We start from the raw sequence: 15,919 nt of genomic DNA, 5'->3' as shown, positions 1-15,919 counted from the left end.
TAACAAATTATATTTAACCACTGAAAATACTGTAGTACTACTTAAAGTGGTCAATATCATCTAATACAGCGCATACCTTCCACTTACTTTTGGTGCTTGTGAAGTATTTTGCCTCTATTACAGACTCTGTGTGAAGAACCTGCTATCATAGGGGCTCTGGTGGAGGATTCAGTATTAGCTGTAACAGTGCAGTGTTTGCACTGTCACTAACTTACTAAATAAATGCCTGCTGGTGAGGAAGGAACAAACTTGTATGCACTACTGTTTCTGTCAAATTTCTCAGCTCAGTTGCTGCATGCTTACAATTCAGGGGCGCTCATCGTAAATGTTGATGAGGTGCAAATGCAGAACAACAAAACCTCTCTCTCAACTTCAAATCGGGGAATGAAGAAAGGGAAGATTAACCTAGTTCCTTTGCCCTCACACTTTCCTGCTTCCTCCCTGTTTCCTTTGAAATTCACCCGAACATGAGAAGCACTGAAAAAGTTGATGTAAAGAAAAGAAGACAAGGAATGCACATTGAGTTGTTGGATGGTTCAGGTGATAGCTGTCACAGCAAAATTCTTCAGTGCTGCCATAAGAGTATGTATGTTGGTTAACCTTCTGAGACTGATGGGTTAGGAGAATGGGCACTGAAAGAGGCCATTTGATGCCTTTGCCCTCTCCATTGGAGGTCAAAATAATTCCATTCACTGATTTGAGCCTGAAGACATGGGATTTTCATGAAACATCAAAGCGGCTCTTGAGAGTCAGCATTAAGCTCTCCTGCCTGCCTGTCCAGTATCTGATGGCTTGCATGATTAACCAGATGAACACCAGTCTGGCAAGAAAATGTGTCTAAACCCCACGCTGAGTTTGTTGGGAGGCAGAAGTTCCCTGCCACACAATCTGATTTCTTCTTTGTGTTGAATTTTAGGATACACACCGGGGGATTTTTATCCAGCAGCTGAGGCACACACAGAATCCACAGCCCCGGATCAAACTGAAGTTGTTTGGATACTCTGGCACTGGGAAAACCACCCTGGTGGAGTCCCTCAAATGTGGCCTGATACGAAGCTTTTTCCGAAGACGTAGGCCTAGGCTCTCCTCCACAAACTCAAGCAGGTTCCCCCCATCACCTTTGTCTTCCAAACCTTCAGGTATGGTTTTGAACCGTGATGTTTGTACGAGAAAACAGTTTCCTCTTATTCTCTAAGCTCCTAAGAAGCAGCTGTTTGCTTCACTGCAGAAGACAGGACAGCCTAATCATGTAAGAAACAATAGAAAAAGGGAGAAGGGACTGACTTCTCTGTGCACAGGTTTGTACCTAAAGTAAGAGGAAGATGACCAGCGAGTGTGAAGGATACATGAGTAGTTAAGGGGTTTTTTTGCTTACATGCTGCATAAGTGAACTTGCACAGTGGAGGACAGGACTAGTAAGCACTGCTATTTATTTGTCACAAAAACTCCTAGGCTGCAAACATCTGTGTCATTGCTAGCTTCCCTTCTTCTGGAGGAACTTCAGTAAACACTGCGAAATCAGAACAGTTTCTGCATCTCTATGTGATTTTTAAGTTGTAACAGGCTTCAGAACTGCCTCTGATGCCTTGGAGTGCTTTTCCCTAGGATACAGTTTTACTACAGAATTAGCCCAGTTAGTGATGTCTAAAATTGTCTTCAAACAAGCTGAAAATGGAAGTTTTCCAAACTGACGTAAATGTTTACAAATATTATGGAATAGATTGCTCATGTAGCACCAGCTGGCCTGTGCAAAGTGGGAGGAGCCACAAGGTGTAGAGAAACTAGCTAGGTTTACACTTAAGCCTGTGCCCAGTTTCTGAAGAACCCACAGGGGGACAGTGGATAGACCTTAGTGTCTGGGTCCCTTTTCTAACACTGGGAGTCTGCACTAGCAAGCTAAGCATGTTGAGAAGCTCAAGTTTAAATTGATGCTTTGAAGTGGTCTTACTTTGTAAGTTTTAGATGAGGACAGGGTTGCCTTTAAAAAAAAAAAAAAAACCTTTGGATAATACTTGCAGGTTCTGATTTTGTTCATGATTTTTAAGTAATATTAGAAGAGTGCTAGTAGTAGTTTTCATCTCTGCTTTCTCTCTATTCACCTGAGGAAGCTATAGGGCATTCAAAAAGTGGCTTAACAGGGCAAGACCCATACTATAGAGATTGTTTCTGCATTTGATGTTTGCTTAATACAAGGGCCTCACACCTGTGACAACAGAGAAAAGAACTTGATTAAATTAATCAAACAAAAGTTCTTGATTTATTTATCTTAATTTACTGCGTCATATAAAGGGCAATAAATTACTCAAGGAATATCAGTTCCTGGAGGTAGTTCAGGAAGGTTTTGATTGAAGTTAGTTTTTTTTTTTTGTGTTGGTTGGTAACAAAACCAAAGAAGTGGTTTTATGAGCTCACACCGTCATAAAATCAGAAAGACTGCCAGATACACTGACAAATCAGTGGAAAAATAAAGGTGAATTTGAAGCCCTTCAAAAGAACTTACCTAGTTATAAAGCCAGAAAGACATGCTGTTGTATACATACAAAGCTACTATGGGGTTATTTTAGCATTTGGAAGTTTGGGTTTTGCTTCTTTCAGTATATGTTCTTTTGGGGCGTAAATCATTATATAGCATGTAAATTGTATTCTAGGTTGAGTAACATAATCAGATAAAGATTTAAATCAGCACAATTTGGTCTATACTTGGTCACATAAGATTTGTTAGTCTATGTGTTTGTTTAAATTCTGTAAAAATAAGTGTGCGAATTCACTAAGTATTTATTTACAGGAGCTGAAAGATTTAAGATATTACCCTAGGAGATAAACTAAACGAAAGTGTAGTTTGACAGCTAACTGATACTCTCTTTCTATTGTAAAATCCAAATACTAGAATTTGTCAGCTAGTGGAGGAAAGAAATCTTTGTCCACTAGATGGTGCAAGTCAGTCATAAAGCCCTTTTGGTTCTCATTTGCACTCTGGGAAGCTGAATAAACAAGGAATTTAAAATTTGCTTATTAGTAAAATCATTTTGGTCAAGGGCCTGCTTTTCTCCCCCACCACCCCAGTGATACTTGTTACACAGTGGTATTTTTTATCATTACTTACAGGAAGCAATAATATGAATACGTGACATATCCATGCCTATAATAAGTCATGCAATGAAACTGTAGCCCTTAGCTAAAAAAAAAATAAAAAAATAAAAAAACAGGCAGCATATTTTGCAACATAGAACTTTAGCTATTCAAACCTTTCATACACATAAATTTCGGTCTTCTTCTAGGCTTTCCACTCAGAGGTATATCTGCTAATGGACATAAGTGCTTTATGGGATCATTCTAATATTCTCCTTTTGATCATTCAGAATAAGAATGTCGTTGTGTACACCCACAGCTTCATAGACATCTCCTTTCTTTGAAGAGCACTTTGGGCTTTTTAATCTGCTTTTATGGCTTGAATACTTGTTTTGAAGTGATCTTGTTGTGATTTTCACGTGGTTTGTAATCTCATTTTCCTTTCCCTGACCCAGTTTCAGTAAGTATTACGAATCTTTATCCTGGCTGTGAAAATGTCAGCGTAAGAAGCCGTAGTATGATGTTTGAGCCAGGCCTGACCAAAGGGGTATTAGAAACTTTCGTATCACCTGCTCATCACTCTCACTTCTCTTCTGATGACCAGTCTACCAAGGCTATTGACATCCAGAATGCCTGCTTGCATGGTAAGAAGAGCCCTGGGCTGGGGTGCCTTAATGCTGTAGAACAGTTAATGCCATTTAACTTGTTTTTTGAAATAAAAATGAGGGGGTAAGTCTGACTTGGCATAGTAGTGACTGTGTTTGATAATCCAACACTGGTGGGATTTAATTTGTTTGAGAAAGTAAATCTGCCTGAAGTTCTCTAGCTGTTGTTACATACATTTTAATCACTCATGTCAGATCTTTACAGTATTACGTAGAAACATTTCTGAGGTGAGTAAGTGGGAGAGTAGAAAAGAGGGATATGGTATGACAGGAGCAGGTCAGCAATGTGGCTACTGGTATGAAAGCCTCTTCACCTATACTAGATGTCATCTGGGGATTTTATCAGATTTAGCTTGGTCCCATTTAGTCCTCTCCGTTTAAGTATATTCCCAGCTATGCAAAGGACATACTGTTCTCTGTGTCAGGACTGGAGCATTTTTGGTGAGCCCTGGAGCTCATCAGTCATTGTGAGTGGAGCTTCTGATTTAATTTCTCTTTTTGCCAGGAAACTAGCTGCTCTGGCATTGAAGCCAGTTAGCAGTAAGAGGGGTCAGTCACAAAAGGTGTCATAAGTACACAAACGGCTTTTGTCTCTGAGACCCCACAAATTGTCTCCACCAGCCAAACAAACTATCATTTATATAAGTGGTCAGATCTCTTCTTCATAAGGAAAATGTTTTGTGTGCCTTAGCAGCTGCAATTTTGAAGCTGAGTCAGTATTAATCAAGAGTTTACCTTGGAAACAGAAACCTGCTTATCAGTGCATAATAACAAATGCAGTGACAAAACATTTATCCTAGATGCTGAAGAGTTTGCCAAGTAGCTAAAACTTGTTCTTTGTGTAGGGTAATATCTCCCTTCAGTATAATTTGAAGCCCAGTCAAATTCTGCAGGGAAACAGAGTTGTGCCAGGGACTATCAGAAGGACTTTGTTTTCTTTCTCTGTTCTGAACTGTACAGAACAAAGTGTACACACAGGTGAACTCTGAGTAGCTGTACTCATAACAGCAGGTTGGAGTGTTCTGACTTCTCTCCTTCTAGAAGTTTGAGGCGCATCTTAATCACCCTCTGTTTAATTAGAAGTGGCAGATATCACCCTAATCAGATGGTGCATCTGGGAAGTGCAACATGCTAACACTTTTCTCACCCAGAGCTAGAGATGGTAAAAAGAAGCACGGAGCTCTTGAAACCCTTAACATGGTGATTCTTCAGCCCTGATTTACCAGCACAATGTGAATAGTACAGTTTTGTAAAGCTTCTTTTTAGAATGTGCTTCAGTGGTTTTTGAAATCAGTGGTGACACGTTAAGAAGAATAATTAATAAAAATATCAAGCTTTTTTGAGGTAAACAGGGAAAAGAATGGGAGCCATAATTCTTGGTTTTCAAGACAATTACAAGATCTGCTGCTGTTGTTCAAGGCAAAGCTCAATTTAATTGCATAAGACTACATGCATTTGACACAGGTGCTTACATATGGAATCAGGCTAAATTTCCTAGAGAAGGAATGTGAGAGGAACAGATTTTGAGGGTCCAACTGCTAAGCCTCTAAAACTGACTGAAACTTGTTCCCTTTGTTCATGATTGCATTTTCAGTCTTGCTTTCTCGCATGCATACAGTTTGTGACTGTTTAAATCAGATTAAATGTTTTGTTTGTACTTCCATGGCCAGAAGATGTTTCATGCTTACTGATGATCTCTTCATCTGTTTGTCTGTTTTCAGGAGTTGGGGATTTCAGCATCTGGGAATTCTCTGGGAATCCCGTGTACTTCTGCTGTTATGATTATTTTGCTGCAAATGATCACACTGCAATTCACATAGTGCTTTTTAGCCTTGAGGAGCCTTATGAAATCCAGTTAAACCAAGTGACCTTTTGGCTCAATTTCCTGAAATCATTGGTCCCAGTTGAGGAGCCAATAGGTATGTTCTTGTTAATGAAGTATTAGAGATATAAACCTTCTTGTATTTCTCTGCAACTCTGTACATCATCCATGTTTGGTGTCTTCATCCCCATGCAAACAAACTTGACATTAGGTTTCTTGGCCAAAAGGAATTTTATCTGTGGAAAAAGCCAGAAGCATTGCACACGCCACTTAGTTCAATTAAAAATGTCACAAAGTATAGTGTAATGTCTTGTGGCACTGGGATTTACATCTGTCCATGGCAGATGAAGTTTTATGTCAGATAAGATATCAGGCGTGTTTCAGAGGGCTGGAACTATTCAAAACCAAGTTTGGACACTTTGCTTAAATTGCTCTTATATCTAGCCCCAATAAACAATATTTTCAGCAAAAATTAGTCTTGTCAGTGACAACAGAACAGTTTTATTCCTCAGAATTATCCCTCAGTATGTGCAACTTTCGTGTGTTTAAAGTTCTATTTGGAGTTCAAATTTGGTAACTTTTTGGTGCTGATGTACAGAAATCAGTATTTCTTGTAAATTTCACATATGCTCCAATTTTGCACAGGTTTTAAGTAACTTTGTTTTACATTCAGGCTTACTGAAAGTTACTTGGTGGGCAAACTTAAATTAAATAACATTTTTCTCAAAAGGTCTGGTAGTTCAGATGTATATACGGTAACTTGTCTAAACTTGTTTGCATTTGTATCTGATTGCTGGTCTGCAGACTGACAGTCTCTTGGACTAACCAAGCTCTGACATGTCTTGGTTCTGTGATCTGAAAGATTGTTCCAGCCAGTGGATCTAACTCAGCACTACGGACACTAGGGATTCACCAGACAAATGTATTAAATACTTAACATTGTGCAAAGAGTTATTTTCTCTCTCTTTCTGAATACATTATCTCAGCCAGACAATGAGACAAGGCCAGCCCTTGGTTTTCAGTTCAGGCATCTGCATTTTTTTATTTTCTATTTTAGATCAAATCACAATGTTAATAATATCAGCATTTGGATCTAACCAACAGTAAATGACCTGTGAAAGTTAAAGCTCAGAAATTTGCAAAAAAGGTGTCAAAGCTGCAAATACAGCTAATTTGCAAGTGCTGAAAGCTTTTCGCTTCTCTTCAGTCTCAGTTGATTTTTTTCATCCTGCTTCTCTGATTATCAGCATTATTTAGATACTTCATTAAAATCTGTGTTTATACTGACCAGCTCAGTCTGGTACCCACCCATCTCTGTATTGTTACAAATCTCTCAAGTAATATCTAGTAACTGATGTGTGCAGAAAAGTTAAGACTCTTGGAATTACTTTCCAGTTATTTTGTCTTAAGTCCTTAGCTGCCAATTAAAAAGAAAAATAAAAAGAAGTTAATTCCAAAATACTTGCCTGGAAGTGTTATGAATTAATCAAGATTATGTAGCTCTTAGTTGATGAGAACTGAGCAGTGATGTAAGCATGTTTCTCCCATGAGACTTTTTTTAAGGCTAAAAGAGCATGATTGGGTGTACTGTTTTTTTTTTTTAATAGTTTAATGATGTCTTCTATTTTCTGGAATATGAGTCTGAGAAAAGATTGAAAACTGTGTTCTGTACTGCCACCTCATTCATGCCATTTGTATCTTTCTTTCTTTCTCATTCTTTTTCATGGCTTCTGCCAGGCTTTCCTACTTAACTCTCACCTAAGTGAGAGATCATTGTTTGTGTAAGTACTGCAAAATAGCATTCATATCAACATATGAATGTTGTAGGCATTTTGTGTTCTTACAATCCTCTGTTCTGCACCTGTAATGTTAAGGACTATGCAGAGATTATGCAAAATCCTTTCAAGAAGCTGCTTTTTCTAATTTTTTTCCCCTCATGCTGCCATAGTTTGTAGTTAGTAGCTATATCATTAGTGCTACTGATTACCTGATTACTGTTTTTGTTAAACCAATAAAGTAACACAATATATATGTATCTGTTGTTATTCAAATTGTCTAGCTATTAAAATTGGGTCTTATTTACACAGTCCTATAAGCAGATATTTTCCAGAGCATCAGCAGTTACACTGTTAATGGCTGTGCTTAGAGTTGGTAAATAACTACAAAAGTTGTCAGTATGAAGAATGGAAAATTTATTTCTGCTTTTCTGGGTCAGTATCAGCCATCTCCATAGGCATGGCTCGTAGTGAGGGAGCCCTCTTGTTTCTCTTCTAGCATTTGGTGGAAAGCTGAAAAGTCCCCTGCGTGTTGTTTTGGTTGCCACACATGCTGACATAGTGAATCTGCCTCGGCCTGTCGGGGGAGAGTTCTGGTATGACAAAGACATCTCTCTGTTGAAAGAAATCAGGAACAGGTAAGTGGGAAGTATATTTATACATAGCATTTAAACATGCTAATTGGAAAGAAAAATACTAAAATGCCTTGGAATAGGTAAAAGGTTTTTATATGGCTTATATCATACTATGATATTTTGAATATGTTGAGGAAGCATATGTTGTGCTAAAATTGAAACATTTACCAATATTACAGTGAGTAAGCTGCCCTAAAACAAAATTAATTGTGGTGTAGGCAGTCTCACCCTGTAAACACTGGGCTACATCCAAAGACCCATTCCAACTTTCTGTCTAACATCTTGGTTCTCAAGTTTTGCACTTGTCTCAGAAAAGTAGGCCATTTGCATTTGCATAAAAAATTTGGATGCAAAAAAGGAAACTTTACCAGAGAACACCCTTAGTTCTTTACGGATTTAGGACACGTATGAAAAAACCTTAAATGAGGTCTCACTCCCCAGACAGTTTGCAAAAAGCTGGACATTGTGGAGTCACACAGGTGTCAAGGTCATCCAAGTGGTACATAGAAGTTAGTGAAATTTATAGACTTCTTCAGCAAATGTCTCGAGCACATGCTAACAGTTGATGGAAATGGGGAATTTTCCATAAACATATTATTGTTTAAAGTAACAATATCTTATATTCAGAGTGAGCATGTAAGTGGGAAGCACTGGATATAAGAAATCATCCATACCTGTCAGTGTGGACACTTGTCTGGGCTGTACAAGAAACAGATGTAGGAATTCCAGCACAATAGCTGGGGAGGGGGGCAGTATCTTAATAAATTGAAATAAACCAATAAAAAATACCTGTGTGTCATCTTTGGTGCTGGAGTGCTTTTAACTGCAAATCTCTCCAGAGCTAGGCAAACAGGCCTGTGTGGTTGGAAACTCAAAAGTAAGTGGAAAGAGAGCTGTCAACATCAATGACTACTGAACTGTTTAAAGTGAGAAGAAAGCAAGCAGCAGACATTACGGCCTTAGAACAAATAAATTCCTGTAATCTCATCTCCAGTGAAATGTTTTGGTTTGTAATTACAGGTCATGTGATGCAGTTAAAATTTTTTTACACATATTCACTCTTCATCCTGAGAGAAAACAGTTTTCTCTCAATACCTCTGCTTATTTTCAAGAAAATTACACAACAGCTATAGTGTCTGTGCTTATAAAATATCTCAATATAATCATTACTTAAACTTCATTCCTTGAGGAAAAACAACTCTAGTATAATTTAAGACTGAAGTAGGATTGTATTAAGAAATAAACTGGATTTGGGGCTAAGTTAATAATAATAAAATTTTTTTTAGGTTTGGAAATGATTTGCAAATTTCAGAGAAGTTATTTGTCCTGGATGCTGGAGCATCTGGGTCTAAAGATATGAAGCTTCTCCGAAATCACTTGCAAGAAATAAGAAGCCAGATAATTTCTGTAAGTAGTGTCTTAATAATCTGGGTTGGATGAGCTAAAATGTGAACGTCTTGTGTAATGATCTACTGTAAATTTCAAACTTAGAATAATGAAGCATACAGAAACCACAGTTGTTCCAATGTTCTAACAGCACACTTGACAGGTCCTGTGATAAACAGAGCCTTGACATCAAAGATTCAGTCAGCATTTTGAAACTTGTAGCTGTTTCAAGCAGATGACCAAAATACTCTCTGTTGAAAGGAAACAATTTGAGATATCAGTTTAAAGTGATAATTTTGGGTTTTGATTGGCAGTGATTGGATTCCAACATTGGTCCCCCCATTTTTATTTTCTTTAATTCAGCATAATATTATAGAGAAACAGAGAAATATATTATAAATATATTTCAAGAAAACAAATTTTTTCACTTAAAAACCCACCAGAGTAGAACAGTTTTCTCAACTGTTAGAAAGATAATTCCAAATATGGATATGTAACCTGAATATGGATATGTAAACTGAATATGTATTAACTTTTGACTGCATTTTTTAATTGAAAAATACTGCTTTTTTGCAGTTGTATCTATATGTATAGGTATATGCATATGAGGCTAAAGTTAAAGTGTAGCCATGCTTTGATGTTATCACCATGAATCCATGGAGACTTCCATAATAAGGGTGACCAAATCAAATTTTTGGTAGCATGTGCTAAATGGATTAATATCATGTTACACACCAGCAAGATGTCTTGCTGGTGTGTAACAAGATTTTCTGCAGCTACTTTTGAAATGTACTTTTTTGTAGTTGATTAAAAGTACTAATGAGTTAATTCTGTGGGTTGAGGAAAATAATTAGATTCATGCAAAATTCAGCCTATTTTATATTCCTGATGGTCTCTTGATTTTGTAAGCTTCTCTTCTCTAAGAAAGCTTTAATATAGCTGTAGTCACTAGCTTGAAATCTGTAGGGTTTTACTGCATAAGAAGTGGAGGCTGTGGCTTGAAGATGAGCCAGAAGGAATCCGTGAAGTCTAAGGCAATCAGTACATCAAAGTAGCATTTTTGCTTCTTATTTAGCACCCTGCTGTCTCACCTTTTGAAGTAAATTGGTCCTGTAAATATATTGATGAGTACACATTCTAAATAAATTCTCATAATTTCAGAAATAAGTATTAACTTAGAGATGCATGATGGCAACTCATGGTGATATTTGGAAAATTTGCTTATTTCAGTGAAAAACTAGTTTCTGCAATTCACTTTTTCAAGAAAAGGTAGGTAGATCTTGTGGCAAGTGAATGCCAGATGAAAGTGTAAGGGTCTAGCACAAAGGGAGCTCTTTAGATCTGAATATTCCTTATAAATGCATTAGGCCTCCATATAAAAAAAACAGTACCACTATTCTCAAGTGGATGTTTTCTGTGCTTTTCTAAGACTTGCCCACCTATGACTCACCTATGTGAGAAAATAATCTCCACACTGCCTTCCTGGAGAAAAATGAATGGGCCCAACCAGCTGATGTCCTTGCAGCAGTTTGTGTATGATGTACAGGAACATCTTAATCCCTTAGCAAGCGAAAATGACCTACGGCATATTGCACAGCAGTTGCATAGCATAGGAGAAGTAAGTATTTTTATCTAAATTCCATTTCTTTATTTGCAAGATACTGTTCTGGTAGAATATTTCTTTATGAGTTTGAGCAAACGTCTAAAGTTGTATGTTTTTTTCTCTTCCTCTTAAGACATCATAAGAATTAGAGAATGCTTAGTAATGCTTTCTGTTATCATTATGCCTTGTGGCTTCTATTTTTTTAACATAATCTCTTTGAGACAGGAGGAATTACAGTTTATTGCTATAGTTGTAAGAATATAAAATACCCAGAAAGGATCACTATGTTATCACCTTCAATGAAGTGTTCACTGCATATGAGAGATTTATAAGTGTCCACTAGAAATTGAGTAGTAGGATAACACCTTTGTACAAACAGCTGGCAGGGCATGACTAGGCTTTCCAGCTGTTGGGCTGTAATCATCTCATTACTACTCATACTCATTACATGGAAAATAACAACAAGATCGGTTTTTTTCTTCTGAGTACTTGCCATATATTCAAATGCACATATATTTAATTTTTTTTTTTCCTGTGAGCAGTTTTAATCAAATTGTCAGGTCTGTTAGGAAGGCAAGAACATGGGCTATCATCTTGTACTTCACAAGATCTAAACACTAACTTTCATATTTATAAACAGATTAACATTATGCAGAGTGAAACTGTCCAAGATGTTGTGCTTCTGGATCCTCGCTGGCTCTGTTCTAATGTCCTTGGAAAAATCTTGTCAGTGGAGAACCCAAAAGCCCTCCATCACTATAGAGGTCGGTACACCATAGAGGACATCCAGCGTCTGGTGACAGATAGTGACGTTGAAGAACTGATACAGATTTTGGATGCCATGGATATTTGTGCAAGGGACCTCAGCAGTGGAGCAATGGTGGATATTCCTGCTCTCATAAAGACTGACAATCTTCACAGGTCTTGGACTGATGAGGAGGATGAAGTGCTGATTTATGGTGGTGTTAGAATCGTTCCTGTGGAACATCTTACCCCATTTCCTTGTGGAATTTTTCATAAAGTTCAGGTGAATCTCTGCAGGTGGATTCATCAGCAGAGCACAGAGGGAGATGCTGATATACGTCTGTGGGTAAATGGATCAAAGATTATGAATCGTGGAGCTGAGCTTTTAGTGCTGCTGGTCAACCATGGGCAGGGTATAGAGGTTCAAGTTAGAGGACTGGAAACAGAGAAGATCAAGTGCTGTTTACTTCTGGATTCTGTGTGCAGCACCATTGATAACTTAATAGCAACAACCTTACCAGGTCTTCTGACTGGGAAATATTACCTTAGTCCTCAGCAGCTGAGGGAACATCATGAACCAGTAATGGTCTACCAGCCTAGAGACTTTTTCCGTGCACAGAGTCAAAAGGAGACATCACTAACTAACACTATGGGGGGATATAAAGAGAGCTTTAGCAGTATACTGTGTTTTGGGTGTCTTGATGTTTACTCCCAGGGAAGCCTAGGAATGGATATTCATGTTTCTGATCTGAATCTACTTACCAGGAGAAAATTAAGTCGACTTTTGGATCCACCTGATCCAATGGGCAAAGATTGGTGCCTTCTTGCCATGAACCTGGGCCTCCCTGATCTTGTTGCAAAGTACAATACAAATAATGGAACACAAAATTACTTTCTTTCAAGCCCAGTTCATGCCCTTCTGCAGGAATGGAGTAATGCACCTGACAGCACTGTAGGCATACTGATGTCTAAGCTGAGGGAATTAGGTCGCAGAGATGCAGCAGATTTCTTACTGAAGGCATCTTCTGTATTCAAAATTAATTTAGATGCTAATGGTCAAGAGGCTTATGCCTCCAGTTGCAACAGTGGCACATCTTATAACTCAATTAGTTCTGTAGTGTCACGGTAAGAGGAGGTGTTTTGCATGGATATCCTTTCAAAGTGCAGAAAGGATAAAAGATACAGTATAAAAGTTACAGTGCATACTAATTTATGAGCTTTTGCATCAGAGGATCCTTCTGGCACCACCTTTTTTGTGCATAAACTTTCTACTCCTAACTGTGAGTTGTTGCTCTTTATTAAAAAGACTGGTGTACTTCTGGTGGTTTAAAACTATTTCTGATTGAGAATGTGCTGCTTAATACTGCCATTTCAACTGGAAAGTCTTAACTTTTAGATTACGTACTGCAACTGTTTTATATAATTCTCCCATAAAAGGTAGGGGGAGAGGAATAGCACATATACCTTATGTGTCTCTTTCTTACATTCTTTTTTTTTTTTTTTTTTCCTTTTCACTGTGTCCTCTGCTTAACTTCTTTTTATATTTGTAAGGAGAGAAATCCACCATTTGTGGTCAATCTGACCAAACTTAAGTGCGTTGTTTTTAGCTGAAAAAGTGAGTGCCTTTTGCAGGAGGGAGGGTGCAGTTGATTTGAATGACCCTGCTGGAGTTACAAGAACATGCTACCTCTGTTTCACTTAAATTGTCTGCATGCTTATCATTGCAAGTGGTGCTTGCCTATTAATTTTTCCTGCACTTCCAAGTCATTGGTGATGACTCACGCAGAGCATTCTTGTGCCAGTACTATAGGTATAGGTGTGATACCTAATCAACTTCAATTACAGTCAAATCATAATGTGAAAATCTCTTAAACTTGCCAATTATCATGCTTTGTTATTTCCATGCACCTCAGGTAAAAGTTCATATCATTATAATAGAGTACAAAAAATACAAGTGTTGGATACTGCAGAATAATATTGTCTAGCTGTCAGTTGTAATTTGTGTATAACAAAGGGTTTCTACTATTAGATCCTGCATTACTTACTTCCTGTACTTGAAAACTTTGATGGGGATAAAAAAAAAAGGAAGCAAGGTTTCTTGCAGTGATAACTTTTAAATTGATATGAGGGAATATGACCCATTCTCTGTTCTAAAAAGCATGTAATTTTCATGGTGCGATATGTGTTTGTTTATATATATTGTATGTATATATATTAAGACTATTTTTTCCTTAATCTTACATTGTAGTAAATTTTAAAGGATTTTTCTACAAATAAACTGTTGCTTGTTGCCTCCTTGTTGACCACATTCTGTTGCTGAAGGGTATCAAAACTTCTTTTCTTTAGTCAGAATTGAGGAGAGGCAATACCTGCCCTCTGAAGTTTTTGGAACCTCCTGTTTGACTTCAGGGGAATTTCTTAGTATGCTGCAGGAATATTCATGGGTTTTTTTTAATTTCAAAGGTGGTCCCTGTACAGCAGAAGAATCTGCATTCATTTTAACAAATGGCAAGCCAAAGCAGTTTGCTACATGGCTTTTCCTTTGTGGTTTTTCATAATGGAAACCAAAACAGCAAATGTGAGTCTGTCATCAGGAATTCTCCAGATAATGCTGTGCTGCGGAGAGAGAGGACACTGCATTAGAACTTGTGCTGCAATAATTGTCCTTTACATTAAATATCCCCTCATCACACAAGGGACTCTGCTGGTGCTGCTTATTTAAAATCTCAACATTACTCCCTGATAGCTGCACAGTCTTGGCATGGCACACTCTGCAGGCAGCTTTGCACAATATCTCTGCCCTATGTATGCTGCAAAGGATTTAAGCAAGATCTTCTTAAAATGCTAGTTGCTGTTTCCCCCTGCCTTTCTTTGCCTATTTTACCCTTGCTTAATTAAATCTTTCCCCAGGTCTGAGCTATTTCTGGGCTCCATAGTTAATCATTCCTTATCATTCCTTTAAAGTCTAGTCCTCAATAAGAAGTATGGCTTATGAGCAGTCCTACCCTGAGCTGTGTTTTGATATTCTGCTTCTGAGTGTTCAGCATCTCCCACTGCTGCTCTAAGTGGGCTGGTGCAGAGCCCAGCTCTACACAGCCTGTATTTACCTCTGTCAATTAATGGCCACTACTATATTTCAGCTTCTAGCTGTGGACATGTTTAGTACTTCTGTCAGATTCTGGTAAGTGGAGGGGTCTTTCTTATGTCAGAAAACTTCCTGGGTTTCTACCAGAAAAGGTTTCCTCACCTGCCCACCTACCCAGATGCTTTATGCACACTTGAGATGTGTGGTCAACTTACCAACACTGATTAACTACTCTTTTTACTTTCTCTTTGTTTTTTCCCTTCCCAACAGCATGTTTCTCACAGTTCCTTGCTTCCATTTACTGTAAAATGTAGACCTGAGAGTATAAATTACTTAGCGGGCTCTATGATGAGCCTTTGACTAGCAGTCACAGCCTATTGCATCATTTACAGTTTTCATGGTAAAAGGCTCAGGAAAGTGAATCACAGTCACAGGATAGCTTTGGATTCCTTTCTTATAAATCCTGTGCTACTGATCAAAAAAATAAAAAATTTGTTTCCTAGATGGAAATGTGGCAATTTAAAAAAAAAATAGGCTAGCCAAATGTTACAAGTGAGCATCCCTTCTGTTGCTTCACTTTTATTAATTATTTTGTGTTGTGAATGCAATTGGGAGCAGAGCTTCATTCTACAGTTTTTAGAACTGGGTTAAAAGATGCACAGATCCTGCTCTGACTCACTCCAGAAATGGAGAAAATGCAGGTCTTTGCAAAATCAAAAGAGTTTAGTCATAAGAGTACAGAATGTATAGTACTTGCAAGGGACATGATGAGCTTAGCTCCTGACAGTGAAATAACTGAAGCTGGACAGTAACCATCTTTGTAGCTTCAGAGAAGAGCTGCTGAAACATAATCTTGAGGATAAACCAATGAATGACAATTTTAATTTTGTCTTCAAAATCCATAATATAGACAAACTGAAGTTTGGTGCTCAAGGCCAAGATGCATTACAGATTATCTTGCAGTTTAGAGAAGTATTCTACTGGTACTCAGACTCAAATCCTGAAGAAATTTTCTGAAGAAGATAGGGAAGAAGGAAACACTTTGGTGCAGGCTATTTTCCCAGTGATTTCTCCCCAGCATGCAGCAACATGCATCAAATAAAAGAAGTGCTTCATATGGCTATTTTATTGGGTG

General features: G+C 37.9%; 1 protein-coding gene across 3 annotated transcripts in view; it reads left to right on the top strand.

Annotated features, from left to right (window-relative positions):
* DAPK1 (death associated protein kinase 1) overlaps positions 1 to 13,994 on the top strand; it is an 86,399-nt gene extending 72,405 nt beyond the window's left edge. For all 3 annotated transcript variants that reach the window (XM_059836797.1, XM_059836795.1, XM_059836796.1), the window contains 7 exons: positions 917 to 1,139; positions 3,525 to 3,713; positions 5,456 to 5,653; positions 7,831 to 7,969; positions 9,253 to 9,373; positions 10,782 to 10,970; positions 11,596 to 13,994. In XM_059836797.1, coding sequence (XP_059692780.1) covers positions 917 to 1,139; positions 3,525 to 3,713; positions 5,456 to 5,653; positions 7,831 to 7,969; positions 9,253 to 9,373; positions 10,782 to 10,970; positions 11,596 to 12,828 — 2,292 coding nt within the window. In that variant the 3' untranslated portion in view covers positions 12,829 to 13,994. The remainder of the gene's footprint in view (positions 1 to 916; positions 1,140 to 3,524; positions 3,714 to 5,455; positions 5,654 to 7,830; positions 7,970 to 9,252; positions 9,374 to 10,781; positions 10,971 to 11,595) is intronic.
* Positions 13,995 to 15,919: the final 1,925 nt, after the last annotated feature.

The sequence above is a fragment of the Haemorhous mexicanus genome, chromosome Z, assembly GCF_027477595.1.
Source record: "Haemorhous mexicanus isolate bHaeMex1 chromosome Z, bHaeMex1.pri, whole genome shotgun sequence".
NCBI classification, from domain to species: Eukaryota; Metazoa; Chordata; class Aves; order Passeriformes; family Fringillidae; genus Haemorhous; species Haemorhous mexicanus.
The sequence above is the reverse complement of the archived record's forward strand: the minus strand, read 5'-3'. Positions and strand labels throughout refer to the sequence as shown.